Genomic DNA, 21,257 nt, shown 5'->3' with positions numbered 1-21,257 from the left:
CATGCACACGGTCAAGCAGTCCAGTGCCAGAGGCAGCAAAGCAAACCCAAAACATCAGGGAACCTCCGCCATGTTTGACTGTAGGGACCGTGTTCTTTTCTTTGAATGCCTCTTTTTTTTTCCTGTACACTCTATGTTGATGCTTTTTCCCAAAAAGCTCTACTTTTGTCTCATCTGACCAGAGAACATTCTTCCAAAAAGTTTTAGGCTTTCTCAGGTAAGTTTTGGCAAACTCCAGCCTGGTTTTTTTAGGTCTCGGGGTAAGAAGTGGGGTCTTCCTGGGTATCCTACCATACAGTCCCTTTTCATTCAGACGCTGACGGATAGTACGGGTTGACACTGTTGTACCCTCGGACTGCAGGGCAGCTTGAACTTGTTTGGATGTTAGTCGAGGTTCTTTATCCACCATCCGCACAATCTTGCGTTGAAATCTCTCGTCAATTTTTCTTTTCCGTCCACATCTAGGGAGGTTAGCCACAGTGCCATGGGCTTTACACTTCTTGATGACACTGCGCACGGAAGACACAGGAACATTCAGGTCTTTGGAGATGGACTTGTAGCCTTGAGATTGCTCATGCTTCCTCACAATTTGGTTTCTCAAGTCCTCAGACAGTTCTTTGGTCTTCTTTCTTTTCTCCATGCTCAATGTGGTACACACAAGGACACAGGACAGAGGTTGAGTCAACTTTAATCCATGTTAACTGGCTGCAAGTGTGATTTAGTTATTGCCAACACCTGTTAGGTGCCACAGGTAAGTTACAGGTGCTGTTAATTACACGAATTAGAGAAGCATCACATGATTTTTCAAACAGTGCCAATACTTTTGTCCACCCCCTTTTTTAGGTTTGGTGTGGAATTGTATCCAATTTGGCTTTAGGACAATTCTTTTTGTGTTTTTTCATTGAAGACAAATTAAATGGAGAGAATAATACCAAAGAATTTGTGATTGCAATCATTTTCAGGAAGAAACTGAATATTATCCGACAGAATTGCAGGGGTGCCAATACTTTTGGCCACCACTGTAGATCAGCATGAGAGCTGTATACAAATAATGGAAAGCAATTTAAAAAAAAAGATGGTTTGAAAAGTTGCTTGACTTCTGTCTTTTAGTTGCATTGGGGGAATAAAAAAAAAAAATATATATATATAGTGTTTGCAAAAGTCAAATTTCTCCTGTACTCCTAATATGTTTTCTATTTTCTCTTTTGAGTCGATCCCAACACACCTGTAATGTAAAAGATAGAATCGTCCTCACGTCTTGTTAAATTCCCAAATAAAGCTCCAGACTGACTTGTATAAGGATAAATTATGTTTGTATTCTATTTACTCCAATAAAAAAAAAAAAAAAAAAGTTTGGTCTAATTTCAGGAAATCTCCTCCAAACCGAGGCTTTTTCCACTCACTTTTCGTGTTCTGAAATCCTAACAGCCGCATTCTGCCATCTGGTATCAATGACCAGTGTGAAAAGCACTGACCTTACCTGACCCGCCACATCATTACCCACATTACTACATTCAGCCATTATGCAAAAAATAAAATAAAAATTCTCTTTCACAGAACATTACCCTCCCAGCCAATCTCCCTCCCATACGTTTTCTATCATGTTGATGGCTGCAGGTTCAGACTGATGTGAAATTATGGGTCTAGGTTACGTTACATAAACAAAACGTAGGATAAATTGATTTGAGGTTGAAGTGAAAAAAAAAAAATATCAAGTAATAAAATGTAAAAAAAAAAAGATAAAAATAAAAAAATATTATATTATTATTGTTATTATTAAAGCTTACCTGTCTGCTAGGCTTCCGGGCTGAACCCCCTTGATAAATACTCCCGCATCTCCCACATTGGGATTCTTGAGCGCCACGACGCTGAATCCGAGGCCTCCTACAGGAGGTTTTTCGATATCTATATATTCAATTTGTCTGCCCTAATGAAAAACAAAAACAAATAGAATTTTGATTTGTTGAGCCGATGTCTCTGCCAACACGTTCAATCTGCTCCAGAGAGACCGGTGAACTAGGAGAAATTTATATCCTGTAAGACAGAACAAACTCAGCACTTAGATAATAAATTAATTCTGCGGAGGATCTCACTTCATTACTTTTCCGTGAAACAGAGAGCACCACATGCAGTCAGCGCCGCAACGAAAAACCTCAGGGAATTTCAGAACTATTTTCACACTTCATTCTCCAGCTAAATAAAGTTGTGCGATAAGTTCCCGCTTAAATGAGGACTGAATTAAAGGCTGTTTGGCTAAGAAGACTTCTCATTTTTTAGCTGGAAATAATGAACTTGAGGCTTGTACATTCCTGGAAGATCTCTGCTAAAATGTGACTTGTATCTAAAATTACATTAATAATACTCCAGAGCTGCACTCCCCGTGTACATACATTACTTATCCTGTACTGATCCTGAGTTACATCCTGTATTATACTCCAGAGCTGCACTCACTATTCTGCTGGTGCTGTCACTGTGTACATACATTACATTACTTATCCTGTACTGATCCTGAGTTATATCCTATATTATACTCCAGAGCAGCACTCACTATTCTGCTGGTGCAGTCACTGGGTGATTTACGGGGTCATCCTAATCTTAGTCCAGTAAATTACAATTAAACTGTTATAATTACACTCTGCATAGAGACTTTTACTGCAAGTTTTAGTTTTTTCTTGGTAAAGGGGAAACACTTTCTCCATTTTCAAAAATTTTACCATTTCCCAACTTTTCCAGACTCGTACTCATTAGTTGCCAAAAGTTTTGAGTTGCAGGGTGGGAGTGTCCTGATTTTTTTTTTTTTCATTTTAGATACCATCCTGGGAAATTTGGGGGTAGGAGGGAAAGGTTATGGACTTTAGAGGGTCTTGATTGAAGTAATCGCTGCCTCACACTTGGGGAGGTCCTGCTCAGTTCAGGAATATCGTAAGTGGGTATTAAACGTCCCTTTTCTGCAAACAGCAATGTTGTTCAGCATGCACTGCACAAGTCCTACATACTGGATTATTCTATACAGAAAATGCTCAAAAAGATTGCTTGAAAACAAGACAAAATATAAAGCAAAGGTGATTTCTGCTCAGTTGGTTTTATGTATGGGGTGACAGGAGTGGCTTTGATGCTTGAAAACATATCGGTAAGATGGTCACTGATTGGGGGTCCGACTGTGGGGATCACAAGCAATCCGGAGATTGGAGATCTGAAAAACCCTGTTAGAAATATGCAGTGGCTCTGCATACGCTCCTCTACAACATTCATTGTAGCAGATGTGCCGGTAATAGTCAAGTGCTTCGCTCTGCTATCTCCAGGAATTCCAGAGTATTAATAAAGCGGCAGCCCAGCCCTGACATTGGTAAGGATCTCATAAGTTATATCCACTATCCTATGAATGCTTGATAACTTGCACAGATGGGAATACTCTCTAAATGTATAGCCGGATATATAAAAAAAAAAAACATTTTACATTTTTTGTTTTATTTTAGGTCTAAAATAACAGCCCCCCTATGGACCCAATATATCTTAGGCTTGTCAATGAAAACGCTTTCTTAATAGTGGTATACATGAATGTGTCTGGTTAAAACATTAAAATAAATCTGGAAACAAAAGTTCAGCGGTAAAGAAAAGCAAACCAAAGATTAAAAATATATCAACATTACAAATGTTGCTTGATACAGTAGAGAATGTATACGTCTATGCGAATTTCCCAGTTCCCCCGAAAGGCCAATCACATCAAAACCCATGCAAAAAAAAAGTACAAAGCAAAAATAAACAAATAAAACAACAAATCTGAAAAAAAAAGGTAAGGGTTATTTCCACATTGGACATTTATGACAATAGGGATCACAACAAGGTAGGTTGTGTACAAGGAGCAGTTCCCAAAGGTTGAACCCGCATTTATCTCTGTGGATATACCATAGGAGAAAAAAAATGCAGATTGAAAAGAAATAGGACATCAGAAAATGGTGTTTGTTTTTTTTGTTTATAAAAAAAGTCAGGATTCTGCATTACCACCTTTACCACCTTGGGCTTTCCATTTAAATTTTTTTACTCCCCTTCTTCCCAGAGTCATAACTTTTTTATTTTTCTGTCAATATGCCTATGCGAGGGCTTGCTTTTTGCGGGACGCTAAAACTGAGCTGCCATTATGATTTTCCAGGTCAATACGAATTCGTAGATAACAAACATGTAAAGGTTCTTTTTAATTTAAGTGGTGAAAAAAACAAATGGCGCCTCACATCCCCCTCTCTCCCCCGAGTCCCGTATCGTCTCCACTCCATTTTTCGGGATCTGGGGCCAGGTGAGGGCTTATCTTTTGTGCGCCGAGCGGACGTTTTTATTGATACCATTTTTGGGTAGATACGATCTTTTGCTCACCCGTTATCGCATTTTAACCCCTTTACTCCTGAGGGTGGTTTGCACATTAATGACCAGGCCAATTTTTACAATTCTGACCACATCACATTTAAAGTGACTTTGAGGGGCCTTTATTACAGAAAATACCCAAAAGTGACTCCATTCTAAAAATTACACCCCTCGAGGTGCTCAAAACCACATTCAAGAAGTTTATTAACCCTTCAGGTGCTTCACAGGAATTTTTGTAATGTGGAAGAAAAAAAAAAATTAACATTCAACTTTTTTCACAAAAAATTTTAATTTAGACCCAGATTTTTTTTATTTTTTATTTTCGCAGGGGGTAATAGGAAAAAATGGATCCCAAAATTTGTTGTGCAATTTCCCCTGAGCACGCAGATACCCCATAGGTGAGGAAAAACCACTGTTTAGGCGCACGGCAGGGTTCGGAAGGGAAGGCGCGCCATTTGACTTTTTGAATGTAAAATTTGCTTGCATAATTAGCGGACGCCATGTTGCGTTTGGAGAGCCCCTGATGTGCCTAAACAGTGGAAATCCCCCACAAGTGACCCCATTTTGGAAACTAGACCCCTTAGGGAACTTATCTAGATGTGTGGTGAGGACCCTGAACCCTCAGGTGCTTCACAGAAGTTTATAACATTGAACCGTAAAAATAAAATTTTCACATTTTTTCAACAAATATGTTTTTTCAGCCCCCAATTTTGCATTTTCATAAGGGTAACAGGAGAAATTGCACCATGCAGTTTGTTGTGCAAATTCTCCTGAGTAAGCAGATACCCCATATGTGGGGGAAAACCACTGTTTGGGCGCACGGCAGGGTTCGGAAGGGAAGGAGCAATTTTGAATGTGAAATTTAAATTTGCTTGAATAATTAGTGGACGCCATGTTGCGTCTGGAGGGCCCCTGATGTGCCTAAATAGTGGAAACTACCCCCCTTCCCCCCCAGTGACTCCATTTTGGAAACTACACCCCTCCAGGATTTTATCAAGGGGTATAGTGTACATTTTGAACCCAGAGGTGCGACACAGAATTTGATAACATTAGGTCATCACATTGAATAAGTTGGGACATAATGTCTCGCTCCATCCACCAACGTCACGTTGCACCACAGACTGTCCAGGAGTTGGCGGATGCTTTAGTCCAGGTCTAGGAGGAGATCCCACAGGACACCATCCGCAATCTCATCAGGAGCATGCCCAGGCGGTGCAGGGAGGTCATACAGGCACGTGGAGGCCACACACAATACTGAGCCTCATCAGGAGCATGCCCAGGTGTTGTAGGGAGGTCATACAGGCACGTGGAGGCCACACACAATACTCAGCCTCATCAGGAGCATGCCCAGGCATTGTAGGGAGGTCATACAGGCACGTGGAGGCCACACACAATACTCAGCCTCATCAGGAGCATGCCCAGGTGTTGTAGGGAGGTCATACAGGCACGTGGAGGCCACACACAATACTCAGCCTCATTGTGACTTGTTTTAAGGACATTACATCCAAGTTGGATCAGCCTGTAGTGTGTTTTTCCACTTTAATTTTGGGGGTGACTTCAAATCCAGGCCTCCGTTGGTTAATAAATGTGATTTCCATTGATGATTTTGTGTGGTTTTGTTGTCAGCACATTCAACTTTGTACAGAACAAAGTATTCAATGAGAATATTTCATTCATTCATATCTAGGATGTGTTATTTGAGTGTTCCCTTTATTTTTTTTGAGCAGTGTAGTTTATAGAAAAAATAATTGTTTTTGCATCGCTTTATTCTGACAGCTATAACTTTTTTTATTTTTTGGCCGTTGGAGCTGTATGGCGGCTTGTTTTTTGCGGGACAAGATAATATTTTCAGCGGTACCATTTTTATTTACATTCATCTTTTTGATCGCGTTTTATGGCATTTTTTGTTTGGCAGTATGATAAAACATTGTTTTATGTTTCGTCTTTTGTTTATTTTTTTTTTACTGTGTTCACTAGTGGGACAGTTTTATAGGTCAGGTCGTTCCGGACGCGGTGATACCAAATATGTGTACTTTTATTGGCTTATTTTTTTTCATAAGATTATTTATTTATGGGCATAATATATAAATATATATATATATATATATATATATATTTTTTTTTACAATTTTTTTTTTTCCACTTTCTGACATTTTTATTACTTTTACACTTTGTCCCACTATGAGACTTTCACTTTTTGCAGCCTGATCGGCTGTATAGCATAGAGAGCAGCAGCATCCCTGTGCTATACAGCCTGTCAGCGCTGCAGAGGGAGAAGTTACTTTGGTTGTGCACTGCGTATGATCAAAGCAACTTCCGGCCTCCTGGTGACCCGGATGTTGTCATGATGACATCGGGTCACCATGGCAACATCCGGGACCGGACTCAGATGCCGCAGGACGCCGGCAGAGAAGCTAAGTATCGCACTTACCTCCTCTTGCCATCGATTTCAATTGCAACATTTTGGGGGTTAATGTGCCGGGAGCGGTGCGGGACCGCTCCCTGCACATAGCACCGGGTGTCAGCTGTAACAATCAGCTGACACTTGGCGGCGATCTCGCCCGCACCGCTTGTGTGCGGGCGAAATCGCCAAGGCGTACTAACACATATCAGGCCCATAAGGCCCAGGGCTCAGATACATATTAGTACGCCCTGGGCCAGAAAGGGGTTAATGCAATGTTGCGGTGACCAAAAAAATGTAATTCTGTAGTTTTGTTTTTTTTTCTCGCCGTTTACCAATCAGATTATTTTTTTATATTGATAGATTGTGAATGCGGTGATCCAATCGCCCAAACATGTATTTTTTTATTTTGAATGGGGTGAAAGGGGAGTGATTTGAACTTTTATATTATTTAAATATTTTCAAAAACGTTTTACTGGTTTCAGTAGTCTCCATGGTAGACTAGAAGCTGTGATCCTCCAGCCCTGCTATGTGTAGCAAAAATGCTCATCTGCTATGAGTGCCGGCCACAGGGGTCTCCTGCAGACCCCGAGTTGTCATGCCCACCCATCGGCGCCCCACAATCATGTGACGGGCGCCGATGGGTGGAGCTAGTGACGCGCTTCCGGCACGGCCACGTTAAATGCCGCTGTCAGAGTTTGACAGCGGCATTTAACCTGTTAACAGCCGCGGGAGGATTGCGATTCTACCTGCGGCTGTTAGGGGGCACATGATAGCTGATTAGTGCCAGGAAAGATGCGGACTCATCGTCGGAGCCCGTATCAAACAGGGGGAGACGACCTATGATGTACCTATACATCATAGCTTGTAAAGGGGTTAAAAGTATTTTTTTTTTTTACTTTTTACTGTCTTTATTAAATTAAAAAAAAAAAAAAAAAATTTCCCACAGGGGCTTTTTTTTTTTTAGCCTCTAATTTCATGTTTCAGGAAATTTACATAAACATTAGCAGCAATGAATGAACTTCGACCCTATCTTTTGTATTGAAGCATCTAATAAGCGTGTGCAAATGTTATTGTGAAGGGAGCTGTGACATGAACTATTGTGAATGGTGGATCCTGTGTCATCTACTGTATATAGAGGTGTGATCAGTCATTGTACAGGAGGAGGAGGTGAGCTGTGACATCACCTATTGTGAATGGTGAATCCTGTGCTATCAGCTGTATATAGAGGTGTTATCAGTCATTGTACAGGAGGAGGAGGAGGTGAGCTGTGATATCACCTATTGTGAATGGTGAATCCTGTGCTATCAGCTGTATATAGAGGTGTAACCAGTCATTGTAATCCTGCCTCTAATGATAAGGAAACTGCTGTAAACTCATCCAGAAGGACAGGATGTATAAGCCTGAAATAACCCCAGTGGTCAGTGTGAAAATTACTTTTTATATTTTTCAGTAAAGAAATTTAAAGAGAAAAAAAAAAAAAAAAAAAAAAAGGTACACTGAACACAAAAGCCTGATTTAAGCAATAGGTCATTTTTAATGGCACACTACCGAAAAAAATATAAATAATAATAAAAATAATATTATACACTATTTCATTCAGACTTTCACTCACCTCGGCCATCTGCTGAATTTTACTGGTGAACTCATCTGCGCCCGAGTTAGAGCTGCTGAGAGGAAATCTAGACGAGACAAAGTTGTCAAAGGACAAAGAGTTGCTCTTGTTTCCCAAGTGGGCAGAGGAGTCCGCTTCAAATACCAATAAGCCTTTCTTTGTGAAATCAAATTCTGCAGAACGGTCGGCTGGCATGCGATTCAGCTAAAAAATACAATTCATTCCAGCCAAATTGATTAAAATCCACATGACGAGTAATAAAGCAGAAAATTCACATTAAGAAGCTGCAATTACCGATATAAATATTCCAGGATCCAGAAGAAATCATTTAGAGCGGACTGAGAATTTTCTCTCTTTCCCAACTCTATAGCCAAGAGTCAAGTAGACATAACCAATTCCAAATCTAACTAGTTACTACCCCAAATATACCGACAATGTGTTACCTGGTTTATCTCTTGTCATACAAAACAGCGGATCATATTAGAAAGAGATCCACAAAGATATAAAACATAAATAATGTGGCCAAAGACTGGGGTTTTAGATGTTCTCTTCTCCATTAAGTCACAGTTTATACTGTATCTATATTTAATATTAACTTTTCATATCCTCCAATTGCATTGATCCTAGATGATTTTCCCCTTATACTCTGCTCACATCCAGAATTCTATTGGGTTGTCTTCAGCTTTGAGGCTGCAAGATTTAATATTTGCTGCTGGTTTATTTGAGGATTTTTACATGTTTGTAATGGGAGCTAACAATTATTTAACTCTTTTATGGTACTTGTATCTTCTCCTGCCAAATTAGCTGATGTCCCCATTAACCCTCATAGAGAATGTGTCAGCAGGTTTTGCTAAGTAATCTGACAGCAGTATGATGTAGGGGCAGAAACCCTGAATCCAGTGATGTATCACTTCATTTACTGAGTTCAGCAGTTGTGATAGAATCACAGTTTTCTCTGCTGCAGATGTATCAGAGCTCGGAATGTTGAGCTCTGTATAACCCCGCCCACACCATTGATTGGCTGCTTTCTGTGTACACTGTATCAGTGCTGGGGGCGGGGTTGGACTAGGATGCACGAGACACCTAGTCCTCCATGGATAATCGCCTGCTGATAAAACAATGATTTTATTAAAATAATTTACACACAGCCTAATAAGTCTGTGTCTCTTAGGTCTCTGCCCCTACATCATGATACTCTCAGATTACAAAGCAAAAAACTGCTGACAGATTTCCATTAAGAATAATCAATTTCTACAATTTTGTCCCCCACTCTTCTTCCAGGAGCCATAATAACTTTGTTTTCTGTTTTAAAATGGGTTTTATTTTATTTTTTTCGTTTTGTTTGTAAATCGCTCAAAGTGGCAAACATAACCTGATAACATGACTCTCCATGTCAGTACTATTATGGCGATTACCAATTTGTATAATTTTCTTTTATCATTTTAAGTAGCAAAAATCTGAACTTTGTAAAAAAATGATATATAATTGTTTTGTGTTGCAATTTTGGCATTTCATTGTTTTTCTCTTTATGGTGTTGATCTTATATATTAAATCATTTTACATTTTTTTAATGGACATAGCAATGCCAAATATGCTTATCTTATTAATTTTTTTAAAGGGAGGGTGATTATTTTTACCCCCTTTTTAAAAAATTACTAACATTTTGTTTTTTAGTGCCCACAGGGGATGTGAACCAGTGATCATTGATGGCTAGTATTGTAATGCTTCAGTATCGCAGTATATAGTAAAAATCTCAATCTCCATAATACACATTGGAATTGCTGTGTAGGGAGGGACCAGCAGTAAGGCATAAAAGGTGGAGGAAGAAAGTGCAGCTCAGACCTCGTGGGCTCCGCAGTTGATGCAATTCATGCACAGTCTCCTCCAATGTTAGAGAAAAAGCTTATAAAATTCAGATTTCCCAAAAACGTCCTGATTTATGTTGAATTGTGAGGCTCCAGACATCACTTTTCAATTCGGCCAACGCAGAATACTTCATTCTTAGTGCATACCGTCCTGCTAACAGATGATCCTTTCTCCATACCTGTTCCTTCAGTTGTTTGATTGACTGCTGCACGGTCAGGATCTGGTTAAACAGCGGGCTGGCCAGCGTGTCGCGCAGGATGCATAACTTGTCATGGTGCGAGAGTTCTCCTTTATCCTTCAGTTTCTTCTGTAGGCGGTCGGCGATCTGCAGCACCTTCTGCTTGTCCACGGAGACCGTGCCTAAAACAAGATCCATCAGCACTGCTATATACAAAGTAACATTGTATCAGAGGCAGAAAAGAAATATTGTACTTACCGGTGTCAAGAAATTCTGGCATCTTCCCAACGGCGGACAATCCACTCGAGAAATCTGGAAACACAGGACTAAATGTAAAGTTTTTTCTAGCAACATTTAGCCTTTTTACTGCAGTCAGACTTTTTAAACTCTACATTTTAAGGGGATGTTTTGTTGATAAGAAAAGTTCTGCAACACTTGTGTCTCAATTCCTTACTAGTTTACAAGCTCTACGCTTGCGGTCAGCGAGCGAGAACACTTCCAGAGACTGCGCCACTCTTTGGTGCATTTTAAACCACACCCTTTTCCCCTCCAAGACACGCCCCGTTGTACGCTCCGAACATATCTGTGTTCTGTGGTGAAGTTTAATCCCATGTGACTGCTACACCGTCTCACTGGGTGCAGCCGAGACTGGCATGGAAACACTAGGGTATGTTCACACCTTCAGTATCTGCAGCAGAAGTTTCTGCATCTCTCTTGGCAGAAAAAAAAACACTTTTTTGCATTTTTGCATTGTTTTTATTGCAGATTTTTCTCCACTCATTAGTACATGCTGCAGATTTAAATCTGAAAGTCAAAAAGCAATGTGTGCTTGAAAATTCAGAATTCTCCTTCCCTTTGCTGGCATTAGGAAATCCTTTAGGTTTTGTGACAAATCTGCGCAGAATTTTTTTTTTTTTTTATAAAAATGTGACAAATCTGCAATGTGTGAACACGCCCTAATAGTTGAGCTGAAAATGAGAGCAGAAGTGGGCATCATGGTCTTGGACACATTCGGAGCAATTTATTTTTTTTTTTTTTATTTTTTTTTTAATTAAATGGCATTTTGAGCTAAAAATGCTGTTTGGGAATTGGATTTCATTACAAATGTTTCACCGTTTTCTTCTAAAGCATCTGTGTGTCACGGTCTATTACTGACTGATCGCCATCTTCCCCGGTTACCAGTGCTGCTCCGCTCCCCTTCTGGGACACGCGACTTACCGGATCACACTGAGGTCTATATGTGAGCCTAGATGTCATTTTTACAATGTTAAATCTACTAAGTATTGTTCTGACGCTTTATAGACTTACATTGTAACAGCGACTTATTTATTATGCTTATTTCTATATTGCCATAATATTCCGCAGCACGGTACAGGCATCATCACTGTCCCCATTGGGGCTCACAATCTACATTACCTATCAGGATGTCTTTGGAATGTGAGAGGAAACCGGAGAACCGGGAAGAAACCCACGCAAACATGGGGAGATCATACAAACTCCTTGCAGATGTTGTTCGTGGTGGGATTTTAACCCAGGACCCCAGCGCTGCAAAGCAACAAAGCTAACCACTGAGCCACTGTACAGTGCTAACCACCGTACAGTGCTAACCACTGAGCCACCGTGACTACCAGCTCACACAAACCCCAGTGGGATCCAGCAAGTCAGAATAGAATTCATGTGATCCAGAAGAGGAGCGGAGCGGCGCTGGAAACTGGAGAAGACAGCGATTGGTAAGTATATTACCACACTAAGGTTTAGGGCAGAAAACGTTTCATAGGACTGCTTCTTTATCTAAGGGCATATGCACACAATGTCTTTTTCAGGCAGGTGCACTCCATGACCCACCTGAAAAAAAAACGCTAAAAAGAATGAACATGTGCACTGCAATATAAAAACGACTTTTGAGCTCCTTTTATCACATTTCCAAAGCAAAGAATGAATGTTTTCAATCATTATCTCCAACTCCGTAAGGATGTTGAAAACAGCGAAGAAATGAAATCAAACACAATATTATAAAATAAATGTTAAACCCCTACTTACTCCTGTAAACACAGATCGGTATATTGTCAGCAAAGGATGACTATACTGAAACATTGTAAAAAACATATACCGACATTTTTTATTTTTTTTTAGATGGGCAGACTGGATAAAATAAAGCAGAAAAAGTATATTAAATCATCACAAAAGTAGTCACAAAAAAAATTGTAATGTACTCCAGAAAACATTTGTACCGGAATTTAGGAATGACTGGGAGCAGAGCTCATCAGGGCGTCTGTGGGGAACAGATGGTAGTAAAAGAGGATTACAGGATTTTTTAGACTCGGCTGTTAACATAATAACTGTCGTAGTCCTAAGCAGATAAGGTTAAAGCTCCTCTAAAGTGAAGCTCCAGAATGGATCCTCTTATAAAAGGGAATTGCATTCTAAGCAATTTACTAAGCAGTGGATAGCAGGAACAAGGTAACGTATCTTAGGTCCTAGGGCAAGTGATCCTGCCAGAAAATTTGGGGCAGTTTGAGGATGCAGGGTAATTGCATAAAAAGAAAAGGTCTGAGTGCGGTCAAAACATCGGATCTTTCTCGGACCAATGTTATTCAATAAGGCCATGCACATGTCCATTGTTGTCCTTGGTCTGAGTGGTCCAATAAAAAAAAATATATAAAAATAATCGCAGCACGTACAATTTGCCTCTGAATCAGATCACACTCAACCATCCAAGTCTGTGGGACCTTGGAGAAAAAAAATAATAATTAGACCGCACTCAAATGACATCCAACTGCAGTCTGATTTTTATGGACTATCAGAATGGAGAAACTTTTTTTTTTTTTTTTTTAGTCCCCACATCTGAGAAAAACAGATGCAACTCTGATCAGAGTGTGATTAGCGTCATCTGACCTTTTTTCTCAGATAGAGAACAACGTGTGACCCTAAACCAGACCTGGGCAAACTGCGGCCCCTGCAGACCGAGACAGCCAAAGGGCTGAAACAACAACCCACTAGTCACACCATACCCTCTTCTGTCCGTCATCCATCCACCGCTACCCATTGTCACCACTCTCCGCATCCTCAGGATGCAGACAGCGGTGAATACATTGGTGGAGGACGCAGCCACCAGATCTATCTTCCACCAATCAGCATGTCAGACAGTAGATGCGATTAATGTAATTTCATCTCGCTGCTGCTGAGACTCAGTGCACAGGAGCAGAGCGTCGGGGGAACGGGAGCGAGGAGAGTATGTGTTTTTTGTTTTTTTCCGCATATGTATGGGATATTTGTATGTACTGTATATAGGAGGCTGTGTGGGGCTCATACTGTATATAGTGAGGCTATATGGGGGCTCATGCTGTATATAGGGAGGCCATGTGGGAACTCACGCTGTATATAGGAGGCTATATGGGAGCTCATGCTGTATGTAGGGAGTCCACGTGGGGGCTCATACTGTATGTAGGAGGCTATGTGGGGTCACGCTGTATATAGTGAGGCTATATGGGAGCTCATGCTGTATGTAGGGAGGCCATGCGGGGGCTCATATTATATCATATTATATATAGGAGGCTATGTGGGGGTCACGCTGTATATAGTGAGGCCATGTGGGGGCTCAGTGTATATAGGGGACGGTATGCGTGCTCATACAGTATATAGGGGGATTTCAATATACTTAATTCTGATCAATATTAAGTGATACCATAAATAATTATAATATTAATATTGAGCAGAATTAATTTCAGCCTATTGGTTCGGCCTCCACAACAGTCACGGTCTCATGTTGCCCCTCAGGAAAATTAATGGCCCACTTCTGCCCTACACTAACAAAAAGTAATCTCATAGTGACATGGGAGTCAGATTGGCTACGCTGCCCCCAGTAACATACACTTACTATATCAAGAACCATTTTGTTCAGTTTAACTTCCTGTCAATTGACACAATTTCTGCTTAATGTCACTGAAATGAAAACCTCCACAGGCAGAAAAGTTGTGTCTGAATGAGACCTTCAATCCTCAAAGCTCAGCAGCCTGGACTTCAGACTGATACATTGTAACAAACTTGGAGGGCGATTTATAGTGCGGATGTGTTTTGCCCACAGAGGATTGTCTGCAATAGATACAGCTGTAACAGATCCTCAGCTGTGAGAAGTACTAGCTGTGTACAGCTTTTCAGCTGACGACGAGTCAAATCTCTGCTTGCTTTCAGGAAATGGAAATATTCTGGTCTTCATCCACATGGTAAGAATTAGATTTGCTACGACTATATTCAGTCTAGACCAGGGGTCTCAAACACGCGGCCCCTTAGGCAGCGTCATACAGCCCGCAGTCAATGTAGACCCCTTGACAATCGCAGCCCGGTCCAGGAGCCCGACGACATTAGTGCTTTTTCAGTTGAAGGTGCGTGCTTGGACGCACGTTCAGTTGAAATGAATTGCCGCGTAGAGACCGGCTCTCTGCACAGCAATACCGATGCCAGCCGCCGGCCAATCAGAGGTCAGCAGCTGACTTCGGCGTGCCTGCGCAAGGCAGTGACGTCATAAGCCGCTGCACCGCCACGTCGATGTCAGCAGCCGGCATTCGTATTGCTGTGCAGAGAGACAGTCTCTGCGCGGCAATGTATTTCAATTGAACATGCGCCCAAGAACACACATTCAACTGAATTAAAGCACCAACGTCGGCGGCCCCTGCACTGGGCTGCGAACATCAAGGGGTCTGCAGTACCTACATGTGCAGAAAGGACACTGAGGGAACGGGAGACAGGTGAGAATAATCTTTTTTTCCTTTTTCTTATATATGTATGTGAAGAACGGCACAATAGGGGCCATTACTACAGGACGGGGAGACATTACTACAAGATGAAGACCAGGACGGGGAGACATTACTACTAGATATGAGGACCAGGATGGGGAGACATTACTACAAGACGAAGACCAGGATGGGGGACAATACTACAAAATGAGGACCAGGATGGGGGACAATACTGCAAGATGAGGACATTACTACAAGGTGAGGACCAGGACGGGGGGACATTACTACAAGGTGAGGACAATACTGCAAGAGGAGGACCAGGATGGGGGACATTACTACAAGATGAGGACATTATTACAAGGTGAAGACCAGGATGGGGGAAATTATTACAAGATGTTTGCCAGAATTACTATATGGTGCCCATTGTAAGACAATATTACTATATGTGTCAATTGGGGGGGGGGGGACAAAATTGTAAAAATAAAAAAAAAATAAAAAATAAAGCATGAAAAAATATTTGCCACTAAAAATGCTGTTTTATATATAAACATCCATAAGAATCCAAGCTTTAAAACTGTACCAAAACCCATACAATGAATGCCATTTAAAAAAAATTTAATCAACACGGCAAAAATGTTTTAAAAAAAAAAAAGATCAAAAGGTGTATAGAAAAAAATGATATCGCTAAAAAGGTCACTTTGTCCTGCAAAAAATGCTGCCTATCCCCCCCCCCCACCCCCCATTGCCGAATTAAATTTTTTTTCTATGTGCGGCCCATATACCCAGCAGAGCTTGAGACCCCTGGTCCAGACAATCCTCTGTAAGCTAAACACACCAGAAAAAAAAACAAAGATCTCTTCTGTCCTGAAAGTTTGTTACAATGTATCAGCCTGGAGTCCAAGCTGTCCAGCTCTCAGATTAGGCTATGTTCCCACAATGAGTTTTTGATGTTGCAGAATTTCAGCACCTATTATGTAAATTAGGTTACTTTCAGTTTTTCATTGCATTTTTTTTAACATACATTTTTATCACGATTTTAAATCTGTGTTTTTTTGTCTCTTCTTGGTGTTTAGTGCTTTAAATAAAGCTGCTTTGCTTTAATACTTCCTGGTATTTGTCTTTGGCAATTATTTTTTTTTTTACATACTTAAATGTGGATTACATGTGTTTAGGAGTTTCCTTAGCAGAAATGTGCATGTATTTTTTTACCTGCGCATTTTCCGCATCTAAGGCACATAAAACTCAGCATACTCGGAAGAGAAATTAACATGTTGCGGATTACAAACACGCACCCCAGGTCACTTTTTGCTGAGTAAAAGAGAAGCACAGTGGGCAGGAGATTTCTATAAATCCCATTCACTTTGCTGGAACTGTAAAACGCTTCATTTTTGATACAGCGAAAATACGTGGGGTCAAAAACTCACCAAAAGTTCATTGTGAAAACGTAGCCTTAAGTGCAGCAGATTTTCTGCAAGGAAAAAAAAACCTGCAACATTTATGTTACAATGAACACCCTCAGTTTGCTACATTGAATCCAGAGTTCAGAAAATGGTCTAGACTGGATACAGTTGTAACTAAACCCTTGGGGGCAAAAAAAAAACAATTATAAATTTCTTTCTAATTCCTCAGCCTCTGGATGTAACACAACTATGTTTCTATTCCCTGACAGCAAGAGCTCAGGGAATCATTCCAGAAAGTGCATTAGAAACTTGCAGAACTCTTCTTGATACAATGATTCCACTTTATTTACATAACATTGTAACATTGTTTCCACTTGATCACATGATTTTACAGCAGTCCTTTCCTGGCTTCCTGGTCTTGTAGTTTCTACAGAAAGGTTTCAGTTTTGGATTAGGGAAAACATTTCAGATCTACAGAATTCTTGCTGCAGATCACCGGCTAAGAGAAACAAACAAGTCAAATACAAATAGGCAGAAGGTTTGGGGCTGTGGATATGGGAATCTCAGGCTGCCAGTCACTTCCTGTATCCCTGTATGTTGCATGTTCCCAGGAGAGCAGGGTGTGGTGGGGTCACCTGATACAGGAGGGGGCTCACACCTGTACAGGGATAGGAGGGGGGAGGGCAGCTGAGTGCCAGGGTCTCCAGATGGCACATACCTCACTCTCTGCAATCTCCAATCACTCCCAGCTTGTGGCTGCTGCTGCACTTTGGGTTCTGTACTTTTTTTTTTTTCTTCCAAGCTTTATTTAAAGTAACAAATGCACAAAGTGACGATAAGCCTAAAGGTAACAGCAGCAGGTAGGGAAGCTGATAAACAGGAAATGGAGTGAAATAGTTTGGTCATCTCCTCCTATTCCCAGGGTGCAGGGTGCTACTTGTTAGCAGGTGACATGTGTATTATAATTAAAGGGGAAGTGCACTGTAACATTTCTGCAAGAATACATAGATTGCAAAGTTAATATTTTAGAGTTAAAAGCTATTTTAACCCCTTTACAACCCAAGGTGGTTTGCACGTTAATGACTAGGCCAATTTTTACAATTCTGACCACTGTCACTTTATGAGGTAATTACTCTGGAACGCTTCAGCGGATCCCCCTGATTCTGAGATTGTTTTTTCGTGACATATTGTACTTCATGATTGTGGTAAAATTTCTTCGATATCACTTGCGTTTATTTGTGAAAAAAAAGGAAATTTGGCGAAAATTTTGAAAATTTTGCAATTTTCAAAATTTAAATTTTTATGCCCTTAAATCAGAGAGATATGTCACACAAAATAGTTAATAAATAACATTTCCCACATGTCTACTTTACATCAGCACAATTTTGGAACCAACATTTTTTTTTATTAGGGAGCTATAAGGGTTAAAAGTTGACCAGCGATTTCTCATTTTTCCAACAAAATTTACAAAACCATTTTTTTAGGGACATCACATTTGAAGTCACTTTGAGGGGTCTTTATGACAGAAAATATCCATAAGTGACACCATTCTAAAATCTGCACCCCTCAAGGTGATCAAAACCACATTCAAGAAGTTTATTAACCCGTCAGGTGCGTCACAGGAATTTTTGGAATGTGGAAGAAAAAAATTAACATTTAACTTTTTTCACAAAAATGTTACTTTAGACCCAATTTTTTTCATTTTCGCAGGGGTAACAGGAAAAAATGGACCCCAAAATTTGTTGTGCAATTTCCCCCATATGTGGGGAAAAAACACTGTTTGGGCGCACGGCAGGGTTCGGAAGGGAAGGAGCGCCATTTGACTTTTTGAATGTAAAATTTGCTTGAATAATTAGCGGACGCCATGTTGCATTTGGGGAGCCCCTGATGTGCCTAAACAGTGGAAACCCCCCACAAGTGACACCATTTTGGAAACTAGACCCCTCAGGGAACTTATCTAGATGTGTGGTGAGGACCCTGAACCCCCAAGTCCTTTACAGAAGTTTATAACATGGAGCCGTGAAAATAAAAAAATCAAACTTTTTCCACAAAAATGATGTTTTAGCCCCAATTTTTTTATTTTCACAAGGGTAAAAGGAGAAAATGGACACCAAAAACTTTTGTGCAATTTCTCCTGAGTACGCCAATACCCCATATCTGGGGAAAATACAGTGTTTGGGCGCACGGCAGAGTTCAGAAGGGAAGGAGCATTGTGTGACTTTTTGAACGCAGAATCGGCTGGAATCGAGAGCGGACGCCATGTCGTGTTTGGAGAGCCCCTGATGTGCCTAAATAGTGGAAACCCCCCCACAAGTGACACCATTTTGGAAACTACACCCCTCAAGGATTTTATCAAGGGGTGTAGTGAACATTTTGAACCCAGAGGTACGACACAGAATTTGATAACATTAGGTCATCATATTGAATATGTTGTCATTAGTCTTGAGCGCAAGTGCTCGCTACTTGAGTTTGCATCGGGTACTCAGGTATGCACCATGTATCGCGAGTGCTCGAGTGACATGCTCGAGTCCCCGCCCACATGTTTCACGGTTATTAGACACCCAAAAAAAACCATGCGGGGATCGCTCGTGCATGGCAGGCAATCCCCGCGAGTTTTTTTTGGCCGCGAAGCATATGGGGTGAAGACTCGAGCACCCGCGATACTCAATGCATACCCGAGCACCCGATGCAAACTCAAATAACAAGTACTTGCGCTCAACATTAGTCGCCATATCGTCATCATTTTTTTTTTTTTTACTTTTGAAAAAAAAAAAAAAAACAGCCCTAACCCTAGCACAACCCTAACCCCAACCCCAGCCCTAGCGTTTATTTTTTACGCCGTTCCTCGTGCAGTATAAGTGATTAGACGACTTTATTCTTTGGGTCGGTGCGATTACAGTGATACCAGAATCATATTTTATGACTGACAGCTGTCACACACTAAAAGACACATATTTTTGTAAAATCTAGTTTTTGCATCGCAATATTTTGAGAGCTATAATTTTTCTATATTTTGGCCGACTGAGTCATGTGATGGCTTGTTTTTTGCGGGTTGATGTTTTTATTGGTGCCATTTTCAGGCACGTGCCATTTTTTGATCGCTTTCTATTCCGATTTTTGGGAGGCAGAATAAGCAAAAACCAACAATTCAGGAATTGTGTTTTTTTTTCATTTTTTTATACTGTTCTGCGTGTGGTAAAATTGATAAGGTAGCTTTATCCTTCGGGTCAGTACGTTTACAGCGGTACCACATTTATATCGTTTTTCTATGTTTTGGCGCTTTTACACAATAAAAGCTATTTTATAGAAAAAATTATTTTTTTGCATCGCTTTATTCTGAGAGCTATAACTTTTTTACTTTTCGGCTGATGGAGCTCTATGGTGGCTTGCTTTTTGCGGGACAATATGACGTTTTCATCAGTACCATTTTTATTTATATTCGTCTTTTTGATCGCGTGTTATTTCATTTTTTGTTTGGCGGTATGATGATAAAGCATTGTTTTTTGCTTTTTTTTTTTTTTTTTTTACCGTGCTCACTGAAGGGGTTAACTAGTGGGACAATTTTATAGGTCAGGTCGTTCCGGACGTGGCGATACCAAATATGTGGACTTTTATTGTTGTTGTTTTTTTTTCATAATAATATTTATTGATGGGTACATTATATTTTTATTTTTGGTGGATTATTTTTTATTTATTTTTTTTATATTTTTACTTTTTTTTTTTTTTTCTTTCACTTTCTGACAGTTTTTTTATTTTTATACTTTGTCCCACTATGGGACTTTCACTTTTTTTATTCTGATCGCCTGCATAGCACAGGAATGCAGCACCATCCCTGTGCCATGCAGGCAGTCAGCGCTGCACAGTGAGAAGATAGTTTGGTCATGCACTGCGCATGACCAAAAAATCTTCCTGCTGTCTGGTGACCCTGATGTTGTCATGACGACATCGGATCGCCATGGCAACATCCGGGAAGCCGCGGCAGACAGCGCTGGAGGCCGGAAGAGCAGGTGAGTATTGCGATCCCCTCCCCTTAGCCACCGCAATGCTGCGATCGACTTCAATCGCAGCATTGCGGGGGTTAATGTGCCGAGAGCGGTGCGGGACCGCTCCCTGCACATAGCATCGGGTGTCAGCTGTGACAATCAGCTGCCACCCGGCGGCTATCGCGCCCGCACATCCTGTGTGCGCGCGCGATCGCCATGACGTATTAATACGGGTCAGGCTCTTAAAGCCCAGGGCACAGACGTGTATTAATATGTCATGGGATTTAAAGGGGTTAATGCAAAAAAATGGGAACGTTAGAGGGTTTACCTGGGAAGAGTCTCCCACCAATATGACACGGCAGGGCGAGTTGACAAGATTATTGTGCACAGATCCTGTTTATACTCATTGAACAGTTGCCAATGCAAATGCCCATGTTTAATTGAGTCTCTCCACACCTGTTAGGGGGGTTGTCAGAACAAACCCCCTACCACCCCACAAAACATAGTTCCTCCCTTTAGGCTGTGTGCCCACAATGAGTTCTTGACGCTGCATATTTTTGCCGCGTCTTACAGTTCCAACAATGTGGATGGGATTTATATAGATCTCTCGCCCGCTGTGCTTTTTAATGCTGCATATACTGACCTGCAGTGCGGGTTTCAAATCCACAACATGTCAATTTCTCTTGCGGGTACGCTGAGTTTTACCTGCAGATTTGCATTAGGTG

General features: G+C 40.9%; 1 protein-coding gene across 5 annotated transcripts in view; it reads right to left on the bottom strand.

The window, feature by feature from the left end:
* PATJ (PATJ crumbs cell polarity complex component) overlaps positions 1–17,430 on the bottom strand; it is a 223,039-nt gene extending 205,609 nt beyond the window's left edge. For 4 of the 5 annotated variants that reach the window (XM_073643781.1, XM_073643782.1, XM_073643780.1 and 1 more), the window contains exons 1-5: positions 17,268–17,430; positions 10,675–10,728; positions 10,417–10,598; positions 8,373–8,576; positions 1,788–1,927 (exon numbers count right to left, since the gene is read on the bottom strand). In XM_073643781.1, coding sequence (XP_073499882.1) covers positions 1,788–1,927; positions 8,373–8,576; positions 10,417–10,598; positions 10,675–10,696 — 548 coding nt within the window. In that variant the 5' untranslated portion in view covers positions 10,697–10,728; positions 17,268–17,430. The remainder of the gene's footprint in view (positions 1–1,787; positions 1,928–8,372; positions 8,577–10,416; positions 10,599–10,674; positions 10,729–17,267) is intronic. The other variant, XM_073643783.1, reaches the window with a different exon arrangement.
* Between the last annotated feature and the right edge of the window lie 3,827 nt (positions 17,431–21,257).

Source organism: Phyllobates terribilis, unplaced genomic scaffold, assembly GCF_046119375.1.
Source record: "Phyllobates terribilis strain yellow unplaced genomic scaffold, ASM4611937v1 Scaffold_8__6_contigs__length_399053987, whole genome shotgun sequence".
In the NCBI taxonomy this organism is placed as follows: Eukaryota; Metazoa; Chordata; class Amphibia; order Anura; family Dendrobatidae; genus Phyllobates; species Phyllobates terribilis.
This window is presented reverse-complemented; position numbering and strand designations above follow the sequence as displayed.